The sequence below is a fragment of the Eulemur rufifrons genome, chromosome 6 (genome assembly GCF_041146395.1).
Source record: "Eulemur rufifrons isolate Redbay chromosome 6, OSU_ERuf_1, whole genome shotgun sequence".
NCBI classification, from domain to species: domain Eukaryota; kingdom Metazoa; phylum Chordata; class Mammalia; order Primates; family Lemuridae; genus Eulemur; species Eulemur rufifrons.
In genome coordinates this window covers 42712404-42737417 of record NC_090988.1, presented here as the reverse complement: position 1 = coordinate 42737417, position 25014 = coordinate 42712404, and the positions used below count along the sequence as shown (strand labels likewise).

The window sequence follows — 25014 nt, the reverse complement described above, 5'->3', positions numbered from 1 at the left end:
TTTAAATTAAACTGTCCTTTTGGACTGATGAGTTTTGCCACTCTCATGGCTAAAGTTTTCAAATCAACGCTGTAGGAGCCTTGTATACATGTGTATGTCTTTATTTTATTTATTTATTTTTAATTTTTTTTATTTCAGCATATTACAGGGATACAAATATTTAGGTTACATATATTGCCTTTGCCCCACCCGAGTCAGAGCTTCAAGCGAGTCCATCCCCCAGACAGTGGGTACCACACCCATTAGGTGTGAATATACCCATCCCCACCTCCCCTCTCCCACCTGCCTGACACCAGATGAACGTTACTACTGTATGTGCACTTAAGTGTTGGTCAGTTAATACCAATTTGATGGTGAGTACATGTAGTGCTTGTTTTTCCATTCTTGTGATATTTCACTTAGTAGAATGGGCTCCAGCTCTACCCAGGATAATACGAGAGGTGCTAGATCTCTGTGGTTTTTTGTGGCTGAGTAGAACTCCAGTATGTCTTTATGTATGCATATGTGTACATTTGTGTGTATTGTCTATGGCACCATGTGTCAAATTGGCTTATAAGCAAGTACTCATAAATTGAAGAACTAGCCCAAATGCTTTTCAAGTTCATAGGACTTTAGTAATCTTTGATAAATAAAGATAGTTTTAATATTATTGGCAAAATAAAATAAAAACATCTTCAAGATTTAATTTAGACATTCTTTTTCTGAACATACTGGTTGGACAAATTTATACTATTAATATCTCAGTTAAATGGTATAAGGTCATAAAACTGTTGCTTCTGTGATATTTTTAATACTTGCTTAACTTGTCTATATACTTACGACTTTAAATTTGAGCCTTTAGTCTATGATGAGGCCTAGAAAAAAATACACTGGCCTGTCTTTCCTGGCTCAGCTGTGCTAATAAAGATGAGATACTCCAGACATTGTCTTTTGTCCTGGGCTCTATATATGACACATAATTTAAATTGCTTATCTCCTAGGTTTTTCACTAAAAAGTAGGGTTACTAAGACTTAACGTTGTAATCAATATATCTAATTAAAACTAATAGATATAAGAGAAACAATTCTATATGCAAACTATATATAAAAGTAAGATGTGTTTTTGATTTAAAAAAGGTTATCAGAAGACATAGAAATGTGGTTTTTGTTACATAGAAAATAATTTTGCCTAATTTAAAGGTTTTATAAATTGTTTTAAATTAAATAAATAAAAATGATAGCTAAAACAAAATGGATATAAAAGTTTTGGGGAAATGGTAAAAATTGTAAAACATTTATAGAAATCTTACTGTATGGTCAAATTCATTGGATTAAATAGATTTATTTATAAGGCTTCATTAAAATTATCTTTAACATTAATAATATATTAATGCAAAGGTAAAATTTGGTTTTCTCTTTTACATAAGATTTTCATGTAATATCAATAGAGATAGTAAAAGATGTTTGTTTACCTTTTGAGTAAACTTTAAAAAAAAGAGTGACGAGAGAAAGAGAGATAAATTTTTTGCTTTTTGAGTAGCTTGTCTTTCAGTTTGTCTTTATTATGTCTTATGACTGGGAAACCAGGTCTCCTGTCTATTAGAAAGTAAAGTTTTTGCTTTTAAAATCTTTGAATTATCACTTCAGCTAAATGAATGACTATTATTTTACAGTAATCTGTGATTTCGTTTTGTGACAACAAATATTTTAAACCTTTGATATTTGATAAACTTTCCAAAGTCAAAATTCTAAATTCAAGGTTTTTTGTTTTTTTTTTTTTATCTCAAACTAACTTTTGTTTAATATTAGAGTCACTGAAAGTCCAAGAGAGACACATCTGGCTTATTTGATGTGTTAAAACTATACAGGAAGCATTGTCAAATATGAAACGGTGTTTAACTTTCTTTGGGTTATATTTATATAAACATGTTATTAATATGTGTTCCAAAATTGTATGAGAGCCCTAAAATTCTGATATGTCTTGGTGTATGTTATCAGTAATTATGGTTATTATGTTAAATTGTTGTATGCCAAAGAAATAACCAAATTTCTTTGCCAATTATCTCTTTAACCATGGCCATTCTAAGACTTTTGTCATGCACAAACCACTATTATTTTACTCTGATTCTTCTCAAAGTGTTTTTTTTTTTTTTTTAACTGGCTATGGTCCAAAATGTGCTTCTTCAAGAAAAGTCATGGAAAGGACTGACAGGTTCATTTAAATACAAGTGAAACTGATAACTTTGGAGATCATACCATTTGAACTAGGAAAACTTCCAAGACTTTAACTAAAAAGCTGATGCATTCATGAAGATTGCTAACCCAATGTCGAGCAGAACAAAAATTAATTACATGGGACTGAACTAATTTTTTATGACTTTTTTTTAAAACATTGCTGATTATTTTAAAATTTTGTTCAAATTTTTCTTCCATGTTTCTAACTTGGACTCAATGAAATTGCCACTACTTTATCCTGAGGCCCTGCAAGCATACTTTGTGACATACAAACTCCAGGCAAGAAAAATCTGTCATATTTTTGTCTACTTTCACTTTAACTGAAGATATTTTGAGTTTAACATCTGATACCTTAGCTGCACACCCTCCAGACTCTAAGAAAATTAGTTTAAAAACTGTTCCAAATATTAACCTTTGTTTTTCTTCCATTTGAAAGCTATTCTGGGATGCCAGCTCCTGGAATGGAACACAGCTATTTAACTGATCTATTCATAGGACAAGAGACTGACTAAAGAAGATATGGGACAATATGTTTACATTATCTCTTTTTCTTTATATCTCATTTTTTTTTTATTCCTTGTCTGTATCTAACAACCTCTTACAACCTCTAACATAAATTTCTCCAAAACTATCAGCTTGGCTTCTAATATGTAAAACTTTTTAGTTTCAAAATGAGTATTTTAGAAATATTTTACCCCAAAATATATTTATTTGACACATTTTGAGGTGGCTGAAAGGATGGCCTTGCCAGCAAAATAACAGAAAAATTTATTAACTCATAGTTTCTCAGTAAGGGCTAAGATCAACCAGTTCTCTTGCTAACAGGTACCCTCAAAGTTTTGTCTTCACAACATCTGAAAATTGCTGAGCAGAAAGAAAATGCAAAATATTTCTCTTTACAGTTGCCAGAAACTGCTTTTTAGAATTTGCTTTTTACAGACTTGAAGAGTTCCTGAAAGGACAGCAGGGGTGTGAACTTCAGACCTCAGTTCCTGACCAAAACCATGTCGCAAGGGAAAGGCTGCTGACAAGATCTTTGATATCCTACAGCTGCTTCAGCCTGCCACTAAGAAAAAAGGAAGCAGATACAGAAGTTTCATACCCTGCTAATTAGTCCACAGCTGCTTCTGTTATCAACTGACAACAATCACTATTTTTTTCTTTCTCTTTATCCCCATGAAACAGCAACCCACTTGGCCCCTGTGCAGACACCTCCCTTCTCTTTCTTTGGGCACCACGCCATCTCTCTTCTCTCCTTTCTCCCTCTCTCTCCCTTCTCTCTATCTCTCTCTCCTTGTTAGAAAGTAAAATAAACTTTTTACTTTTACATATCCTAATCTCTGTGTGACAAATCTTTCTCCACCCATGTCATGAGCACCTAGTGAAATTTCCACTCTTACAGTGGCTGCTATGAGTCTCACAGATAGGAGTAACGCTGCAAAGATGTCTTTTGTGGATCGTAAATTTGCATCTGTAGAGAATCCGTATTAATAAAGCCAGGTCTATCCTTTCCTGATCTAGAAAAGATTAAGTGAGAGTCTAACACCTTTAAAGTTCTGAAAGGAAACATTTACCATCTATTCTCTCTGAGGGCTGCCACCTTCAAGGTTTCATTTACACAACAAGACCACCTTTGCTAGCTACTCAAGCCTCTTCCTCTCTCCCTCCCAAAACTTGTTTTTCTGCTTTCAAGACCCCATTCTTTAAAAACCCCTGTACCTCATTGAGAAGTTGAATCTTCATTCTGAGTGTTCCCATGTATACATGTTAAAAATAAATTTGTAAACTTTTTCCTCCTATTAATCAATCTGCCTCATGCCAGTGATTTTTCAGTAAACCTTAAGGGAGCAAGGGCCTTTGCTCCCAACATTGCATATTTACATATTCTAACATAGACTAGAACAATGTTCCATTATATACAATAAACCCAGGCAGCTCTTTTATCATTAGTGTTAGAACTATGCATTTATAATTATCAGGCACCTTCCACCAAGGACCCCCTTTAAAAATATATATTTTTTGAACTCATCATGAAAAAAATAAGTGATTTTTTTTAAAGAAAACTGCTCAAAATTCTTTGGCTCTGAAAGAAGGTGCAATGCCAAAATTTTGCCCAATAAAATGACATTTTAAGTAGAATATGAGTCAAGGCCAAAGGAAGGTACACTTGGTCTTTGAGTCAGCAAAAAAATTCAGGTTTTGGCATCCAACACTCCATTATTCATTGGCCTGAATTGTCAGGAGAGCTGTCAGCACTTTGGAGATGACCAGAGGAGGCCAGAAGGTGACAGGTAGATAATGAGAGAAAAACAATCTGAACTATCTCTCAGGCCATGTTGGGCATTTATTATTTGGAAGTAGAGGCCATTCCCATTCCATATCCCCTTGCTAGCTACTCTTTCAGCTCATTTCTCTGCTTATGGGGTCATTTTCCTGAACATGTATTTAACATCAAATGTCCCTTTGTTGGACCCAGTCAAGAGTTAGCCTCCAATCAGCATGGACAGCAGAAAGAACTTATTCCGCTGCATGAGACAGCCCCTCCCTGAGCCCTCACCCCACGTGGGCTCACCGGGGCCTGCGGAAGGTCAGGCCGTAGTGCTGACAGGCCAGCCCCACGGTTGGCGTGTACACGATGGGCATGAACTTCTCCACATCCGACGTCAGCACTCGGTAAAAGAGCTTCTCGTTCCGATCTTGAAGTGTCATGAGAATGATGTACCTTGGAAAGGGAGAGAAGCAGCCAGTTGATCACAGAGCCCCACATGTGGCAGCATGTAGGCCCTTGAGCCCCTGTGTAGAAAGGGCAGAGGCCTTGAACTCCCTGCTCCTGCTACAGGGGCACATTCATGGGCAAGTCACCCACCTGCCCTGAGCATGGGTTTCAACATCTATGAAATGTCCAGAAGAGGACCTGCTTTATGATGCTCATTGTTATACCTGGGTGGGTACCATCCTAAATATTTTACATGAACTCCTTTAAGACTTCCAGTGATTTGTGAGGTAGGTACCATAATTCTTGCTATTTTAGAGGCAAGGAGTCTAATGTTCAGAGAAATTAACTCACCCAAGGTCTCATGGCGGAGTAAGGATTTGAACCTACGTAGTCGATTCTGGAATCTGTGCTCTCAACCACTGTGCGAGAGAGTTCATTATGTTATCATATGCACATTAATGAATAACAATAGCATAGTAATACTTGGGGGTGGAGTAGAGTCAAGGAAAATACTGGGCATCTGGCCTTTCCTACCACCCAGGCTGCTTCCTGTCACAAGCAGAGTGCACAAGTGGCTGAGTGGCAAGTAATCTCAGGAGACATGTTCCAAAATCTGTCTTTTGCCTGTTCTCTGAAGCCTGAAATCATTACTCCAGGAAAAGAACGTTCCATTCATACTCCTAAAAATTCAGAAACCTCTGCTGAGAGGAAACCCAGAGGCTGAAATTCATAATAAGGTGTGACTGCTAATATCACAACTTCTCTGGATGACAGTTTGGGAGAGAGTACAGACACACTTGAGGCCCTGGCATAGGGTGGGATGAAAGAGATGCTGTTCTGTCGTGAAATGATCCCTGTGCTTGGTGTCAGGGTCCTGGGTTTGAATCCCAGCTCTCCTGTTTACTAGCTATGTGACTTTGGGGAAGTCTTGTGACCTCTTCTCCACCAAAGGTGCTGGTCCAGTACTAAAGGCTGTGTTCTGGAAGGTGTTTTCAGGGAGGATTTATTCTCAGGAATAGCTAGGATCTCAACTCATTGCCAGTGTAAGGACTCCCTTCCCTGGTAGTCATTTGTGTACATCTCTTCCCAATTCTACGTTCAGTTATGTCAGATTGATAACCTGGGATCAGCCATGATGGGATTATTTACACTATGGAAATTGGCAAATGCTATAAATTCTCTACCCCTCACTTCACACAGGGAACCAGTTATTAGACATTTTCCAGTGCACCACTGCCCTTACCCAAGAGAAGCTGGGAGCCTTCTTAGCATTTCCCCAAGCACCTGCTGAAATGAGGGACTCCTAGAATGAGTGGGTCAAAGTAGTCAACACAGCATCAGAAGCAAGCTCTCTAGAGCTCCCCCGAATGAGCACATCCTTCTGTCCCTGAGCCTAGAATGTCTTCCCAGGAATATAAGTGAGGCCCATCTAGCTGGAAAGAATTGAGGAAGGAAGGATTTTGGACTTTTAGAACTTAATATTTTCAGGAAAAGGGATTTCACTTTGGACTTCAATTCTTCTTTATAAATTTGACAAAAGAGGGAGGTTCAGATTGTTCAAAGTTAGGGCATGTCTCATATTGTCAGTTGAATTCGTTGTGTAATATCTGGTTTGCTCTTCAGGGTGGCTTGGCTAAATCCAATCTGAGTGGTATAAACAAGAGGGAGAGAATATTTAGCCTGGGCTACAGTGTGGCCTTGGAGCTAATGTGAGTAATAACCCTGTGAGTTTAGAACTGTAGGAGTAGGGGTAGGAGGATGGGCAGGGGCTTGCATGTTCACTACAACTCAGAAGCAATAAATGATATGGGGGAAGCATGGGAGGATGAGTGCAGGAGGGCCCTGACATGCTGCTGAGCTGTGCCTCTAGGGGGACAGCCAGCACCCTCAAGAACCCAAAGTCTTGGCTATTTAGCTCTATAGATATATAGGGGGAACACTGCTCTTCTTCCTGCATGTCTGCTAGAGCCTATAACAAGGAGACATATGTATGTATTCAACAAACTCTAACACAGTGCCTACTATGTGCTAGGCACTGTTCTAAGCACATCACAAATATGAATGCATTTAATTCTCATAATAATCCTATGAGTTAGGTGCCTTTGAAATACTCATTGTATATATGGGGAATGACTCAGAGAGGCTAAATAACTTTTGCCATTAAGTGGAAGAATGTGGATTTAAACTCAGTCTAGTACTAGAGTCTAGTGACAGCCACTAGGCTCTGCTGCCTTTTAGCTGTAACATAGCAGAGAAGTGAAAAGCACAGACTGTGGAGCCACTATCCGTGTTCAAATCCTGGCTGTGCCAATTCAAAGCCATGGGACCTGGGCTTCTTCGGTGAAGCTGCTACAGCAGATCCTGTGATCCCCCATTGGCTCTTTGTGTTTACATCTCCACTGGGGAGAATCCAGAGAGTGGGCAGGGTTATTAACTGCTGCCTATAACCTCCAACAAATGACATCTAGGTCCTTCCTAAGGTGTCCCTTGTTCATTTCCCTTCTCCCCTACCATGCTCTCATAATTGCAGGAACCTGGACCACATACCACTTCCTTAATACACTTGTCTCTACATCTTTGCTCCACCTCTCCCTTCTCCGTGAAATGCCCTCCCTGACCCCTATTGCTGTCTGCTGAAGTCTAATCAGTGCTTTGTGAGCCAACTCAGCCAGATCACTTCCCAGAGGACCTCTTAAATTCCACTGGTTAGAATTCAATTTCCCTTCCCAGTTCTCCCAGGACATGTCGACTGTGCCTCAGCCATAACAAGCCTTGTCTCTCAGGAAGACTACCCACTCCTTCAGAAGGCAGGGTTGGGTCTGGGATCTCTCTGAGCTCTCAGTCTTTCTTAGCTGGACAGTTTCCAGAAAAGCTGCTGTAGACCACAGTAAACAGACAGCTCAGCCCAAGGATAAGGTAGAGAGAATAGACTTTAGGCACTGACTTGTCCAGGTCACTCTGCTGTCGCTCGTAGTATCTCATGATCCGGAGGAGCTGGACATCCTGGCTCAGGAAGCAGGGGGGGATTAGGCCGTGAATTCCAAGCTGCAGCCTTTCTTCAAGTGTAAAGGCCATGCCCTGGGAAGAACAGGAAACATATACACACATAAGTGGATATGTAGGACACCAAGGAACAGAAGGGGTACCATTCGCAGACAGGCCAAAGTCAGTGTGACTCAGTACAAAGGGCCCTGGACTCAAATCCCACCTTTGCTGTCTTAAGCAGGAAGGTGATCTTGTGCCAATTACTTTGATGCTTCTGAGCTTCAGCTCCACATTGGAAAAACGGGAAAAATATCTATATCATCCATTTTTTTGTTTTGTTTTGTTTTTAAAAAATTTACTTTTAGAACAGTTTTAGTTTTATGGAAAAACTGACAAGATAGTAGGGAAAGTTCCTATATACCCCTTCATTCAGTTTTCCCAGTTATTAACATCTTACATTTAGAGTCAACGAACCAATAGTGATCCATTATTATTAACTAAAGCCTGCAGTTTATTGAGATTTCTGAATTAGTTTTTACCAATTTTTGTTTGTTTGTTTGAAGATCCCATCCAGGATCCCACATTACATTTAGTTATCATTGTCTCCTTAGGTTCCTCTTGGCTCTGACAGTTTCTCATATTTCCCTTGTTTTTGATAATCTTGGCAGTTCGAAGAATACTGGTCAGGTATTTTGTATAGTATCTCCTTATTAGAATTTGTCTGATGTTTTTCTCATGATTAGATTGTGGATATGGGGTTTTGGGAGGAAGATCACAGAGGTAAAGTGCCATTTCCATTACATCAGATCAAGGCTACACACAATGAACATGGTTATCATTGTTGATAGGGTCCTGGGTCACCTTGATCAAAGGGAGTGCTTGTCTGGTTTCTCCACTGTAAAGTTACTTCTGTTTTACGATTCTTCTGCCAGGGAAATCTGTCTCTTCACCATTTATTTGCTTATTTAATCATTTATTTATGTTGGAATGGACTCATAAGTATTTATTTTATACTTTGGGTTATAATCCAATACTGCTTTATTTATTTTATTGCTCAAATTGCTACAGCTTTGGCCATTGGGAGCTCTTTCAGTTGGCTCCTGTGTTCCTTTGACATATTCCAATAACATAGTGGGGTTTTTGGAGCAATTCTTTATCTTCTGGAACTACAAGATGATCCAGGTTCATCTTATACGATATATCGCCTGCCTTCATCCTAGAATCAACCATCTCTTCAAGGAACCCTGATTCCTTTTTTACAGTTTGGTGTTAGAAAGCAAGATCTGGGCACTACTTACTACCTGTGTTCTGTGCTACAGGGTTTCATTGTTTCTGGTCCCTCTCAGCTGACAGACAGAGCAAGGAAGTACACGTGTATATACTAAATTCTGTGTATAAATCCATATCTATAAATGTTTCTGTATTTAACCATATAAACCTATATTAAGCTAAACATAGTTCATACTAGTGTCTCCAACTCTAATCAATTACCATATGGGTCATTTTAGCCCCATCACTTTTCTTATCTATAAATTTCCACTCCAACAGTAAAAAACTTGGCTCCAGCCATCTGCCATTTATTTACTTAATTGCTTAATTTCAGTATACACATATAGCAGTATCAAAATTGTTAACCTGTACCACCATGGGAAACAACTTTATAAACTAGAGGACAGTGCTCATGTGCAGTTCTTTTTGTCTTTGGTCTTATAAACTCCACTCATTTCTAAAGTTACTTAAGTCAACACTTTTTCCCTCTACTCTCCTTGCTGAGATTGTTATAAAAATTTGTTGTATAGTTAGATTCTCTCATCATAGTCTGCATTCCTTCCTGGGATCCCCTAACCTATTAAATAATTTTTTAAAAATCTGGAAATAGTAAGGTTAATTCTCTGTGCTGGAAAGTTCTATAGGTTTTGACAAATGCATAATGCCATGTATCCACCATGACAATTTCCTTTATTTTATTTTATTTATTTGTTTTTTTTGAGACAGAGCCTCACTGTCACCCTTGGTAGAGTGTGGTGGTGTCATCATGACTCACTATAACCTCAAACTCCTGGGCTCAAGGGATCCCCCTGCCTCAGCCTCCTGAGTAGCTGAGACTACAGGTGCATGCCTCGATGCCTGGCTAATTTTTCTATTTTAGTAGAGATGAGGTCTCACTCTTGCTCAGGCTGGTCTTGAACTCCTGAGCTCAAGCAATCGTCCCACCTCAGCCTCCCAGAGTGCTAGGATTACAGGCAGGAGCCACTGTGCCTGGCCCATCCACCATTACAGTATCATACAAAATAGTTTCACTGCACTAAAAATTACATCAGCCTCACCTATTCATCCAGCTTTGCTCCCCCAAATCTCTGGCAACCACTGATCTTTTTTACTGTCTCTACAGTTTTACTGTTTCTACAATGTCATGCAATTGGAATCATGAAGTATGTAGCTTTTTCAGACTGTCTTCTTTCACTTAGACATATGCACTTAAGGTTCATTCATGTATTTTCATGGCTTGATAATTCATTTATTTATATCAATGAATAATATTCCATTGTATATTTGTACCATAGTTTGCTTCTCCATTTGCCTGTTGGTTTAATGGTTTTTCTCCATTTACTTTGGTTGCTTCCAGTTTTGGGTGATTATAAATGAAGTTACTATAAATATTCCTGTGCAAATTTTTGTGTGGACATAAGTTTTTAAATCAGTTGGTTAAATATATAGCAGAACAATTGCTGGACCATATAGTAAGACTATGTTTACCTTTATAAGAAACTGCCAAACTGTTTTCTAAAGTGGCTGTACCATTTTGCATTCCTACTAGCAGTGAATGAACTGCTAGTTCCTCTTGATTCACATCCTCTTCAGTATTTGGTATTGTTTATGGATTTTGATTCTTCTAATAGTGTATGGCGGTATATCATTATTGTTTTAATTTGCAATTCTCTATCGACATGATGTTGAGCATCTTTTCATACGCTTATTTTCCCTCTGTATGTCTTCTTTGCTGAAGTATCTGTTCAAATATTTTTCCCATTTTAAAATTTGTTTCTTTCATTATTGTTAAATTTTAAGAGTTCTTTTATCAACAGTTGCAATGCAATCACTATCAAAATTCTAATGGTCTTTTGTTGCAGAAATAGAAAAGCTGATTCTCAAATTCATATGGAATATCAAGTGTTCCTGAGCAGCCAAAATCATTTTTAAAAAGAAGATTTTGAAACTTACTACAAAGCTACAGTAATCAAAACAGTGTAATACTGGCATAAGAACAGACATATAGATCAATGGAATAGACTCAAGAGTTCAGAAATAAACTCATACATCTACGGCAAATTGACTTTTGACAAGTATTCCAAGTCTATTCAATGGGGAAAGAATAGTCTCTTCAAGAGATGGTCAAGTGACAATGAAATTTCTACATGCAAAAGAATGAAGTTGGACCCTTACCTCTCATTACATACAAATATTAACTCAAAATAAATCACGAACCTAAATGTAAAACAAAAACCATAAAACTATTAGAAGAAAACATAGGGGTAAATATTCATGATCTTAGATTCGGCAGTGGATTCTTAGATATGATACCAAAAGTACTAGCAACAAAAGAAAAATTATACAAATTGATCTTCATCAAAATGAAAAACTTTTGTGCATCAAAGGACATTATCAAGAATGTGAAAAGACAATCTACAGAGTGGGAAAAATATTTGGAAATCATATATGTGATAATGGTTTAATATCCAGAATAAAGAACTCCTACAATACAGCAAAAAGATATATAACTAATTAAAATATGGCAAAGGACTTAAACAGACATTTCTCTAAAGAAGAAAATAGAAATAGTCAATAGCATATGAAAAGATGCTCAACACCATTAGTCAGTAGGGAAATGCAAATCAAAACCACGAGACATAGTGTGTACCACTTCACACCCCCGAGAATGACAGTGATTTAAGCCCATCCCCGTCACACATACACACACAAACAAAACCTAGAACACAAGTGTTGGTGAAGATGTGGAGAAATTTAAACCTTTGTATATTGCTGATGGGCAGGTAAAATATTGCAGCCTGTTTAGAAAACAGTTTAGCGGCTCTCCAAAAAGCTAAACATAGAATTACCATATGACCCAGCAATTTCATTCTTAAATATAAACCCAAAGGAATTGAAAACAGGGACTTGAACAGATACTTGTACCCCAATGTTCACTGCAGCATTATTCACCATAGCCAAAAGGTGAAAATAACCCACGTGTCCATCAACGTAAAAATGGACAAGCAAAATGTATATACATACAATGAAAATTTACTCAGCTACAAAAAAGAATGACGTTCTGGTATGTGCTACTACATGGATGAACCTTGAAAATACTACGCTAGGTAAAATAAGCTAGACACAAAAGGACAAATATTGTATGATTCCACTTATATGAACTATCTAGCATAGGCAAATGCATAGAGACAGAAAGTAGATTAGAAGTTAGCAAGGGCTTAGGGCAGGAGGAGTAATGAGTTATTGTTCAATGGTTACAGAGTTTCTGTTTGGAGTGAGAAAAAGGCTTGAAAATGGATAGTCATGATGGTTGTATGACATTGTGAATGTACTTAATGCCATGTAACGGTACACTTAAAAATGGTTAAAATGGCAAATTTTATGTTATATCTACTTTACAACTTAAAGAAGTTACTAATGTAATATACCAAAAACTGTTGAATTATACAACTGTAAATTGGTGAATTTCATGGTATATGAATTATATCTCAATACAACTATTTTTTTAAAAGAGTTCTTTGCATGCTTTGGATACAAGCTCCTTATTGGATATGTGTTTTATAAACATTTCTCCTAGTCTGTGGCTTGTCTTTTCATTCTCTTGGCAGTGTCTTTCTCAGAACAGAATTTTCGAGTTGGAGCACTGGCAGAGAATTGGGGAATAAGTAGGATGTTATGAATCTGCTCCCTCACCTGGGTCACAGTTAAGCCCTATGGAGACAGCGTTTGCTGGTAGAAGTTGCAGGAACTGTTCTCATAAGAGACACTGTGAAGCTGGGGGCGGTGGCTCATGCCTGTAACCCTAGCACTCTGGGAGGCCGAGGTGGGAGGATTGCTTGAGCTCAGGAGTTCGAGACCAGCCTGAGCAAGAGTGAGACCTTGTCTCAACCAAAAACAGAATAAATTAGCTGGGCATGGTGGCGTGTGCCTGTAGTCCCAGCTACTTGGGAGGCTGAGGCAGGAGGATTGCTTGAGCCCAGGAGTTTGAGGTTGCTGTGAGCTAGGCTGATGCCATGGCACTCTAGCCCAGGCAACAGACTGAGACTGTCTAAAAAATAAAAAAATAAGAGACACTGTGAGATACGGGGATACAAGCTGCCCTATCTTCATTCCAAGAAGATACAGTACAACACATGGTGAGAAAGAGGGACCTTTTCTGTGTAGAACTCTGGGTGGCTGCCCTGGCACTGCTTAGAAGCCTCCGGAGACTTCCTCAGCATTGTCATGGAAGCCCCTGGCAAAGTGATAGTCCATAGTCCCTGAGTGGCAGACATCAACACAGAAGGGACCAGGATCCCCAGGGGGGATTGTGCAGGTCTGTTGATGTGACCCCTGTTGTACTCAAGGCTGATGATACCTGGGGCAACTCGGTTACACCCTCTATTTGTGATGAGTCTCAAATAATGGAAGATCCCTCCTAAAAGCGAAGAAGGCTGTGTGGAGGATGATAAGTGAGACCTCAGTTATGCTGTTGGCAGGCTAGCCGCCCCCCCCCCCCCATTCCCTAGGGGAGGGGAAGCTACAAAGGTAGGAAGCATCAGAGCTCCTCTCATTCCTCCACCAGCTATAAATAATCTCATCTACAACTATTATAAGCTCTTTGATAGGGAGCTACTAACCACAGGGAGATTCAAATCCATACACTGACCACCCACACCTTAGAGTTGTTGCTGTCATCGGCTCTAATGATATCCAATCTTGCTCGATGCTTTCCTTACAACCACATTGTGAGGGGGGTTTTACAACTTTCACTTTACAGATGAGAAGGCTAGGCAAGAGAGGTTACATGACGCCCCCGAAGTTGCACAGCTGTTGCTCGGTATTGTAGTGCTTCTCAAACCAGGATGCATCTCATAATTCACAAGTACATTTGGTGTGATAATTTTTTTCCTGATGATTTTCTATGACTAGTGGTAAGAGATAGAACCAAGGATTGATCATAGGTTGTATTCTTGCCACTACAGTATATATCCTCCCAAGACCTTGATGAGACTGACCTCAGAAAATGTGGGATGGGGACGGAGGGAGAATGGTGAGAGAGGAGTGGAAAAAAAGAGAAATAGAGGAAAAAAGTGAATAAAAGTTAGACTCCTTGGCTACTCCCAATTTCCTCTTTGGCTTTGTTTTGCACCTTGGGGATCTCTGAAACTATGAATAACTGGGCTCCTCTTGCATCTTTATAAAGTAATAAGAATTCAATTTATGAAAATCTGGAAGAATTGTTCCTCCTCCCAGAACTGCTGAAACTGTATGAAAGATCTGTCTTAAGATAGGCTCTACTCTGTTTGAAGTATGACTCACAGAGACTTCTCAAAGTAATCCATGCATAAAGTTCCAAAATTTTTCATCAAAACTCACAGTCATCAGTTCATAAATCCCCTGTGTTGGTCACTAGCTTTGTGAGCAGAGAGCAACACTGAGGTCCCAGATCTTTCTGCAGGAAACCCCCTCGCGCGGGAGACTGGGCACTTTCACCAAACAGCATTAGGCAGAAAGACTGTGATCGCCTCTCCTTGGCCTGGGGGATCCCAGAGAGGCCCAGGCATTTAATTATGACATCATCTTTGTTAATGACTGCTGTGGCTTTTGATAACAATCCACCTCCCTCTACAAGGCAAAGTTCTAAGTGTTTCTCTTGGCTGATTGCCACCAACTTCTTTTGTACTTGAGGGAAAAGTATGACTGTTTAGCAACTGGTAATTTCAGGGATTTTAAAAAATTACTTCTTGAAGCTTCTTTTCATCTTGAAGTTAATGTTAAGGCAACCTCAGATTTACAAGTTTGCAAAGCAGAAAGGCAGGCACTTTTGCTGCACCCTGACCTCCAAAGTAGGATGGGCACAAGATGATTCACTAGGGTTTGGGGGAAAAATATTAGAACTCACCAGTATATTTCTCTACAACAGAAATAAACTTTGCTAATCAGAACTCAGGCTCTTGTTGTATGTGTGTTAAAAATTTGTAAGCTATATCAGGAGTCCTAAGGTAAGAAGAGTAGGGATTGTACAACACGGAGGAGTTAACAATGAGGCTTTTATTCATTCTTATGACTTTGAGAAATTACAGTTTCTGTGTGCCTAGCAAATAGAGTTACAGATTATATTATCTAGTTTCAACAGAACCCTCAAAATAGGACAAATGGCTTTTGAAAACTGGCTGACTCATAGTTACATTTCAACTTCATATGCTAGTGGAATTCAGCTAGGACACACTGGCAGGGACCAGTTGCTACTAGTTTGAAATGTTTCAGTTTTTGCAGAGCCACTGCTCTGACCACCCCCCCAACCACATATGCCTGCCACTTGCTCCAGCTTCTTCCAGGGAACCTTTGGGCCTCCCTGAGATCCAGCAACCAATCGGTTAATGTCTGGCAAGGTAGAGTGCCTCAAGACCCTGCCCTAGCACTAAAAGCCTGTGGCGGTTTCAAGTGATCAGTGTCTATGCTGAATCAGTTTTAATCCTTTCGCTATCACCCCTGACTTTCCTATTTCATCATCTTCCCTGAATGATCCTCCCTGGCCCAGCCCCTGAACTCTACCTGTGGGCTCAGCCCCACCCAAGTTCCCAGGACAAAACTTCCTGGCATCAGAGGGAGGATATTTGAATAGATCCCACCATCAAATGATGGCAGGGCGCAAAGGCAGCAGCAAGCCCATGAGGTTGTGCCTCTGTCCCAGCTTCCTGCTGTTCAGAGGCTTCCCAGTGTCCTGTTCCTTATGGCTAAGCTTTTCTAAGAGTCAGTGTCCTTGTCCTGCTTGGTGACCTGCCTAGTGCCTCTGGACCCAGAACCCTGCTGTGTACTTGACAGTATCTTCTCATCCATTCAGCAAACCTCCATATCCTCCTTTGTGTCAGGCCTGCCATATTAGGCACTAGGGCACTCTAATTGGAACAGGTCCTGGTCACTGTCCTCATGAGTCTCCTAGACGAGACGTGTGGGTTAACGTACAATAGCAGTCCTGGGCCTCTGCCTTGGGTAGGCCACTTCTCCCACCTATAAAATGGAGTGCTGCCCATTTCATATGTCGTGGGATTAAATGAAATGATGCATGTAAAATGCTTAGCACAGCTACCGGCACATAGGAAGTGCTCAGGGAACACCAGCTGTTCTCCTTATTACTGTTAGTACATTGTTCATGGGGCAGGGTGGCACAAGAGAGTTCATGAGCAGATGCTAGAGATGAGCCTCGAAGGGTGGGGAGGAGCTAGTCTGGCAGAAGAGGCTGTAAGACAGGGGCTGAAGTGATACCACCACATCACACTGTAACTGCTTGTCCTTGGGCTTGGGCACAGCACCTGCCTCCACAGGCCTGTGCGTTCTCCCCACAGGCAAATGCATTCTGGCCGTCATGCTTTGACCCCCACCAGTGCCCTGCCCACCGTGCTCTGACACTGTCCCTCCTCCATCTTCCAAAGCACCTCCCTGAGGCCTTCCCGGCCTCCCCCGTTTCACACAGCTCCCCCTTCTCTCAGAGTCAGTGTGATACAGTTTCATGGATGCAATGAGTTATCTATTTGATTTGTTGAGCATTAATTACTAGATAATAGACTCAGAGTGGTGGGGAAGTAGACACTGCGAAAAAGTTAACACACGGCTATAGCACAATAACATTATCATCCATAATAGCAACAATTCCCTTTCCTTGAGCACCCATTAGGTTGGGTTGGGCACTGAGACAGTCGCTTTATCTTGTCATCTCATCTAATCTTCACAGAGATCCCAACAGCAGGGTATTATGATTACTATCCTCATTTTGTGGCTTAGGAAACTGAGGCCAGAGGGGTAACTTGCCCAAGGTCACATAGCAAACCAGTGGGAAAACCAGAAATAGAAGAACCCCAGGCCCAAATTTCTACAGAGTTCATACTCTTCCCTCTGAACTAATCAACAGCTCTGAGACTTGAAAGATCTAAAAAGTCGTTGACTTAGTTGGATTTATTTGACTAGGGATGTGACTATTCTGCTTTTATGTAAGGAGCTAGGTACCTTAGTGACTTCAGCTACTGCTGAGTGGTCCTCTGCAGTTGCCTCAGGCTGGTCAGCCCATCTGCACACAGGTATAGGTATGCCTGGACCTCTGAGCTTATGCACTTGGCCCACGGCACACACAGAGCCCTGGTTCCTCTGAACAGCATCATGACTGGAAGGGAGGATTAGCAGACACTGTGGAACAGCAAAGGTTTTCTGTTCCACACATCATTACGTCATGCCTTGAGCTGAGTGCTCACGCTATAACCAGCTTCCTCCATCAATCAACCGTAGCAGTCTAGAGAGTAGCATAGCTGGGGTAGAGCTGTGCGCAATTGGCTCTGAGACTGTACGATTAAAGCTGATGAGCTGTTAGGGGATCGGAAGGCATTTCCTCCTCCTTTTGCGTATTACTTCTTGATTCCATTTGTTTGGGATTTTTATGAGTTAGGGTGACATGGATTCTGCTTGGAGACAGGAAGTAGGATGATTGAAGCTGCTGTTCTGTCACTGAACCCCAGGTTTATGAGGGCCCCTGAGCACACTCCTGGGATGGATATATAGGGGTCTCGGAAACACAGCATAGGGAAGTCTCCGCAGACACAGACCTGAGAATGGCCTTCCTCCCAGACATATTTCTGTGATCAGGTGCAAAATTACAGATTCAGAAACACATTGTAAATTCCTAAGGAGAGTGGAGGACACACTGCTCATTACTGCCAGGCTTGGGCTCAAAGAGGGGGCTTTGGTGCCGTGGGCCGCACATGTGCGAAGGCTACCTGCGACCTTCATGTATGACATACACAGAAGTTCTTGCTCTGGCTGGGAGATACACTGCGATTTTCCTTTCCTCGGATTACAGCCAACGCAGAGGGTGCTGTACTTACACAGTTAGCGGGGGGAGGGAGAAGGGAACCAGAAGCCAAATATTCTACATTCAGTTCCTCCACTGGCTGTGGGATCCTGGGGAAATTACTTCACCTCTCTGAATCTGCTGCCTTCATTAGGTCGTTGTATCAAATGGGAACACGGATGTTGCAATCTCTTTGTAAGTTCAAAAATTTGGTTAAAAAGTTTTTAAAAGTCTGTGGCTACTGTGGTTTCACACTCTTTAGGGTAAGGACTATAAGCAATTTAGCGATTGCACTTTACGGTATTTATTTCCTTTCTTGTCTCTTTTTCCTGCAAGACAATAAGTTTCTCTTGAGGGCAGCGACTATGTCTAAATGCACTGTGTGTCCTTTCTGCCTAGCACAGTAACTAGTACAGGGTAAGCATTCAATAAGTATGTGCATAAGTGGACTCACTCACTCGTTCCTTCAACAAAAAGCTTAATGTCTTCTGTGTGCTAGGTGCTATTTTAGATCCTGAGGAATCAGCAGTGAAAAGACATAGAAGGTTCCAGCTCTCTACAGGCTCCAGGCGAACCATTCCCATAGCAAGCTAGCGGCAGCCTGCCCCTCACTATACAGCAACACATTAGTCTCTCAGTGCTGCGACGGGGGGAGGGGGGGGAATGTTCTATTCTGCTCTGCCCGATGGCCATCGAGCACTTGAAATGTGGCCAGTACAACTGAGAAATGAATTTTTAATTTCCTTTAATTTTGATTAACTTAAATATAAAGATCCACATACTGTATTGGACAGCACGGATCTTCCCCACATTGGGGATCAGCCCCACCCTGGCCTGGGGGAGAGCATAGGAACTGAGGACTCAAACCCTGGCTTTGGGTCCCGGCTTTTGCTGAGTGGTGGAGACACCTTGATCTACCTTGATGCAGACGGTGATGGTTTGCTGTGTGGAGCAGGCTGGGGAGAGCTGGGTAAACAGGAGTTCGAGATGAGCCGAATGGCAGGGAAGGCTGGGAGCTTGGCAGGGAAGAGCCCCAAGGTGTGACCGCACCTGGGTGGCAGCAGGCTGGAGAGACTCTAAGGAGTCCGGGAGCCTCACCCTGGCCAGCCCCGCTCCCCAGAGAAGGAAAGTGTAATGGGTGAAGGCTACGGGGAAACATCAGAAGAGGCAGCACAACTTTCACAATGAGTAATTTAAAAGTCATGGATGAGGGAACAACTTAATACAGAATGACTGAATGCAAAATAGATGTTAATAAAACCTTCTGGGCAGGAATTACTGTGAGAGATGGAACAAAAAGAGAATCTTTCTTCCCAGGAGCCCCTTTGTGGGTATGTTCTGCAAATACTGGAAACAACTGGAGCATCTCACGACAGAGTTTTGTTGGAGTTTGTGGCTTCTGGTCAACACCAACACTGGTAGGAAAATTCTGAAATAGTCTACAGCCTGGCCTATGAAGGCTCTTATTTGAGTGTGGCCCTGGGTAGAACAGCTAAGGAGAAAATATAAAAAGTCGATAGAAATCTATAAAACACCTGCTGGAGAAGCTTTCTTAATAAGCCTCTGAGCTTCAAAGGAGGTACCATTTTGAAAAGGCATTCACACGAAGGTATCTGGAGGTTCCAAGGATGTTCACCCCATTTTCTGTGAAAACCTGGCAGCACACAACCCTGACAGGGTACTCGGCCTAGGCAGGGCCCTACTGGTTCTCGAGGAGGCAAGGTCGGGGTGCGCACGGGGCCTGTGCTTTCAGTGTGTGGGAAGCACATCACTCTTTGCCCTGGAAACGTGTCTCAAGGTCTTTACACAGCTTCTTCTAAAAATTTCAAAACATGCTTTTAATAGCTGTTGTGTCAACATATTAAACAGTCACTGGAAAGAAGATGCTCTGAAGGAATGTGCTCTGGGGTGAATGTCCCCTGCTTGCTGTCACCCCCACACCCAGGTAAGCTTCTGGTCCCAAGTCTCTAGGATAGACCACTGTGGCAAAGATATGGAGGTTCCACTTAAGCTCATTTTTCTTACCCTTTAATCACACTATACAAGTGAGTTACTTATTTCTCCAGGCCTTGGTTTTAACCTTCTGGGAAATGGGGATAATACGTGCTTCATTTACTTCATAGGGATGCAGATGACTCAGCAAAGATAAAGTGCAAGGAAGTGAGTTGGAACAGAAAAATTAAAGTTATTAGCAATGATAGGAGTAACTAATGCTGTTTCACTGGCCCCTTTCTCCAAGGTAAGAATAGACCTGGGACTGCTTGGCAATTACTTCTGAGTGGCTTTTGGTGCTTTTTAGAGGAGACTTTTAGAGGAGACAGAGATCAAGTGGTCCAAGACCTCCTGTGCTCTTCCCCGGGCCGTGTGCAGCGCCTCATGCCCCTGCGAAGCCTGGTGCATGCCTGTACCAGGCTCCAGCATACTGCCTTGCAACTAGCTGAGTCTGCCTTCCCTGAAGAAAGGAACTGACTCAGTCTTATTCATTGCTGCATCCCCAGCAAAATGCTAGTGCAAAATAGGCACGTCATGACACGCATTAAATGAATGAACAAATGAATGACAGTATATGATTCCCCCCTTATTGAGAAAGCTGGGGTAGAGGGCAGTTAGTGGTTCACAAAGTGGTGTGTGAAAATGGTGATGAAGAGCTGGGCTTTGGAATCAGGCAGTTCTGGATCTAAAAGTCTGTAACTTACCAGCATTGTGACATTGGGCACATTCTGTAACTCCTTGAGCAGCAGTTTGCTCATAGACAAAACTGGAATAATAATCCCTGCCTCAAATGCTGATTTAAGGGTTTATGTGCAATAAGATATGTGACGTATACAGCACTCGGTAAGCATTTGACAAGTGGCAGCTAACGTCATTATTTGTTCCTTAAAAATAAAGGAAGGGATGTGATTAGTTCTCTGTGAGAAGCCTGGAGGAAAGTGGTGGGGAAGGCAGATGACCAAGGCTTTCTGGAGGAGGTGACAGGAGGTGACCAGAGAGAGGAGGCTCAAGAGAATTTGCCCCCCAAATCTCAATGATAGCAACCTGCCCTGCAGCCTCCTCTCCCCCTCAATGCACTCAGACCCTGGAGGCCAGAGGAGGCCAAGGGGGTGGGGAAGAGGGAGTGAGGCCCATCCTCAGTACCCAGCCTCTCCTGTCTGTTCTGCTTCCATGCACCCTTCCCTCCCAGGGTCTTCTGTGCTGAAATCTCAGAGGAGGGCTCAGGAGAACCACCCCTTCCATGTTGCCACCTGCCTGAGCAAGTGCAGGGCAGATCAGCTCTGCAGCACTGACTTAGTTGTGTGGTCCCACCTCCTTCTTTATGTGGCCTTCCTGGGGACACTGGTGAGAAGCTGTCTTCCCTCCCTGGCTTGCTGTACTACTGTCAGGTGCCCCTCAATGTGGGCTCACCCTGAAGTCCCCCCTTGGCTGCCTTTCTTAACTGTGCACCTTTTAATGCAGAGCTCATTAACTCTCATTTGCTTCTGCCTGGTAGACCAAGGGTCCCAGCCTGGCAGACAGACCGTCAGAAGCACTTGAAAGCATCCCCAGAGACTGGTGGTTAGTCTGGGAGATCAGAGAACATATATCTTTTTAAACTCCCTTAGGTGATTTGATACTATTCGGATTTGGGAACTGCTGGGCTGGGTCTTTTTTTTTTTTTTTTTTAATCTGAATTTTAAACTCATTATGCCCAGAACCCAATTCCGTTATCTTTCCCTTCAAATCGGCAGCCAAATCCTCCAATTCCTGTCATGGTAGACCCAAGACTAGGAACTTCTCATTCTACCACTGTTTGGGGTAGCATCACAGCCTCCCCTGCTCCCATTCTAAAGCCTGTTTTAACCTTCAGTGGACACATCTGTGCTTCAGGACACAAGCAAAAGACTCAATACTCGTGGAGAAACAAGGTTGCTCAGGCAGCTCTGGATCCATTGTAATTCAGGTTATTGCCAAAAAGATTGCACAGCTAGGGAATCAGAAAAGCCATGCTGAGGAGGGCCCTGGGGCCAACTCCACACACCTGCTGGATCCTCATAGGGCACTATGGAATCAGAATGAGGAAGGCTTAGATTTCTGGAGGCTTGGGCTGCTCTCCTGAACAGTCTTCCTCTCCTGGAAGAGAGGAAGGCCTGCAACCTGTTTATTCTTTCACTTGTGCATTCAACAAATGTCAGGTGCCTCCTCTGTGCTGGGTACTTTGCAAGATGCCAGGGCTGCCACTGCTTTCCCCAGACAGCTTCTAAAACCTCACTCAGTGCAGTGTGGATATTAACAAGGCTGTGCCTCCTGCAGCATATTAATCAAAATGAATTTCTCATTGCTGAGAAAGTGAAAAGAATCCTAATTTTTAAAAAGTGAACTAATTTGTATACTCTACATTATTTACTCAAGTGTTTGTTAAAAATAAAATTCATTACACAAGTGGCTATATGCCTTGCCCAATATGTTTGCCAATGATAAAAATACTTTGCATATTTTTACTGCTTTATTGTTTCTAAAGTGCTCTCATATGGTTTATGTCATTTGATCTCAGACAGGGCTGGTGTTATTATACCCATTTATAGAAGAGGAAATTGAGGCTTAGATGGGTCAATGACATGTCAAGGGCATGTGGCTAATAAATGCCATGCAAAAGCATGTGAGAATAATGGCTATTTCAATTGCTTTGCCATCTGAAGACTAGTTTAGGCAAAGTTGTTGGATACGGACCAGCACGGAAGAAAAATGGAAGAATCTGCTTCTGAAATACTTGGCGTCTTTAGGATTTTGTCCTCACTGAGCAAGGGAACAGAGGTGGATAGTTGGAAAGATTATGAATCACTCTCTTGGCAGAATTCCCTGTGGCAGTCTGAATGCTTCATGACCTTCTCTTCCCAAGAGGCTATTATTTCAAATTTAAATAATATTGTTCTTGGCATCCTGATGGCCCCCAAACTCAGCTGAACCTCAACAGGGTAACGACAGAGGAAGGTTATGGGCAGGGGAGCAGCTGAGAACAGGGAAGCAGCTTCCTTCCTCCAGTAACACAACAGCACTTTGATGGGCCCAGCTTGGGAGGACTGGGTCAAAAAGTGAACTATGGCCAGAAGGAATAAAACAAACAGACACGCTTTGGGAGGGTCTCAGGATAGGCATTGTATCTGCATGCCTGGTGCGTGCGGAGGAGTGGGCGGGGGTGCCAGAACTGGACGTGAGATGACCAAGGTCAATGTCATCTGACAGGGCAATTGTCCAGCAGATGGCTGTTAACCTGTTTCAGCCCTGAAGTTAATCAAATCCTCATTCTCCTGGGCCTCTACCTCAGCTCTGCCACCTGACCAGGTGAACCGGGAAGGAAGTCATTTTGCCCTGGAGAAAGTTGACCATTGGGGTGCACAGGAGATCAGAGTGATCAGCCTCCCTCTCTGTCTTGACCCCAGGAGGTAGGACTTCTGAAGTCGACAGCCAATTTTGGACCGAATTTATAATAACTGTTTACACTTAACTGCTTTGTTAGGAGATCTGCAAAGCAGCTGTATTTTCTATGATAGTGGTTCCCAAACTTTGCTACTCATTAGGATCACTGCCCTAGAAGGCGGGCTATGAAAGTATCATCCCCATTTTGCAGACAGGAAATCTGAGGCTAAGAGAGTTCAATGGTTTGACTAAAATCGTGGCCCTAGCAAGTTGCAGAAATGAGGCTTGAATTTTGAGTTCCATTTCAACCTGTTGGCTTATTAATTTATTTACACTGTCATTCACTTAATAAGTATAGTTTGAGTACCAGCCATGTACCAGGCACCAGGTTTACTATGAGAGGCCATATATATATGGCCCCTGCCTCCAGAGTTTCAGTTGAGTGATCTATTCATTCGAACCAGTGTCCTTTACATCCCTTCATATTTCAGAATTCACTTGGAATTATGCAGGCTGGTTTAGTGCCTGGCAGGCCCAGATGCTCAGCAGAATGGCACAGCAGTGTTTTTGCTGGGGTTTGCATGTGCAGGTCCAGATTTGCCCGTGATAGGCATCGGGCCACCGAGGAGGGAGGTCAGGTCTAGAAGGTGGTGTTCCTGGATTTGAATGGTGACTCTCCCCTGACCAGCTATGTGATCATGGACAACTTTCTTAACTTCTCTGATCCTCAGTTTCCTCAATTATCAACCAACGATAGTAATATCCAACCTCTCTAAGTGTGGTGTGCCTACCTAGTGGCAATCTGTAAACACAGCTGTGGCCAACTGGCCCCTCAGCAAGTGCAGAGCACTGCCAAGAACGCATGGACTCAATAACCTTGTGCTCTTGAGAGGCACAGCAGCCTAGGGGTGTCCTTAGAGCTTCTGGTCCTGTTTATTCTTCTCTCTGTCATCTCTATTCTCAATTCATTCTATTCATTTTCCTTAGCACTCCCAGTTGGGGTACCATTTATTTGGAATTTAAGGATAGGTGCTCAATAAATTTTAACTGATGATAGTGACCTGATGTAGATCTAAAATTAAAGAGAGAAACTCAAAGGGGACTGGGCTGAAAGTTAAAAGTTCAACTACTGGGAATGCTTTTTGAATGGCATTTCCACTTTTTATTAGATTTATATTAAAAGGAAGGGAAAGGACAATGTGGAACTGAAACCTTGTGAGTTTTACTTCTTACCAGTGCTTTGCTGATATAACCAACATTGAGTTGTTTTCTTTATTCCCTCCTGAGATAGACTCTAATCCTTGCACTTAATGAAGCTGAGAGTCCTTTTAAAAAATTCTCATTTCATAAACATGATTAGCCCTGGGATCTATATGTTTAGGAGCTATACATACCCAGTCGAATTGCTCTTTTCTGTTCTTGATTTCTGGAAGGGTCACTGGAATTCCTGCAAGTGTGGCTCGGCTGTCCTGGATTGACATTGTCTACTCTGGAGCAAGCGATGTTGACATTCACAGACTACTGCAGACCTCCCTTCAAATATCTCAAAATAAATGTCTCCACGCCTGGGGCTATATTTAGTGTCATTTACCTGCCAGGCTCTTCTGAAATCTATATC

The 25014-nt window shown here is 41.9% G+C and overlaps 1 protein-coding gene across 7 annotated transcripts in view; it reads right to left on the bottom strand.

The window, feature by feature from the left end:
• ME3 (malic enzyme 3) overlaps positions 1-25014 on the bottom strand; it is a 200809-nt gene that overhangs the window by 108280 nt on the left and 67515 nt on the right. For all 7 annotated transcript variants that reach the window (XR_011233692.1, XR_011233693.1, XM_069470955.1 and 4 more), the window contains exons 3-4: positions 7875-8008; positions 4787-4936 (exon numbers count right to left, since the gene is read on the bottom strand). Coding sequence is in view for 5 of the 7 variants with exons in the window: in XM_069470955.1 (XP_069327056.1) it covers positions 4787-4936; positions 7875-8008 (284 nt within the window). In the remaining 2 variants the exon portion in view is untranslated. The remainder of the gene's footprint in view (positions 1-4786; positions 4937-7874; positions 8009-25014) is intronic.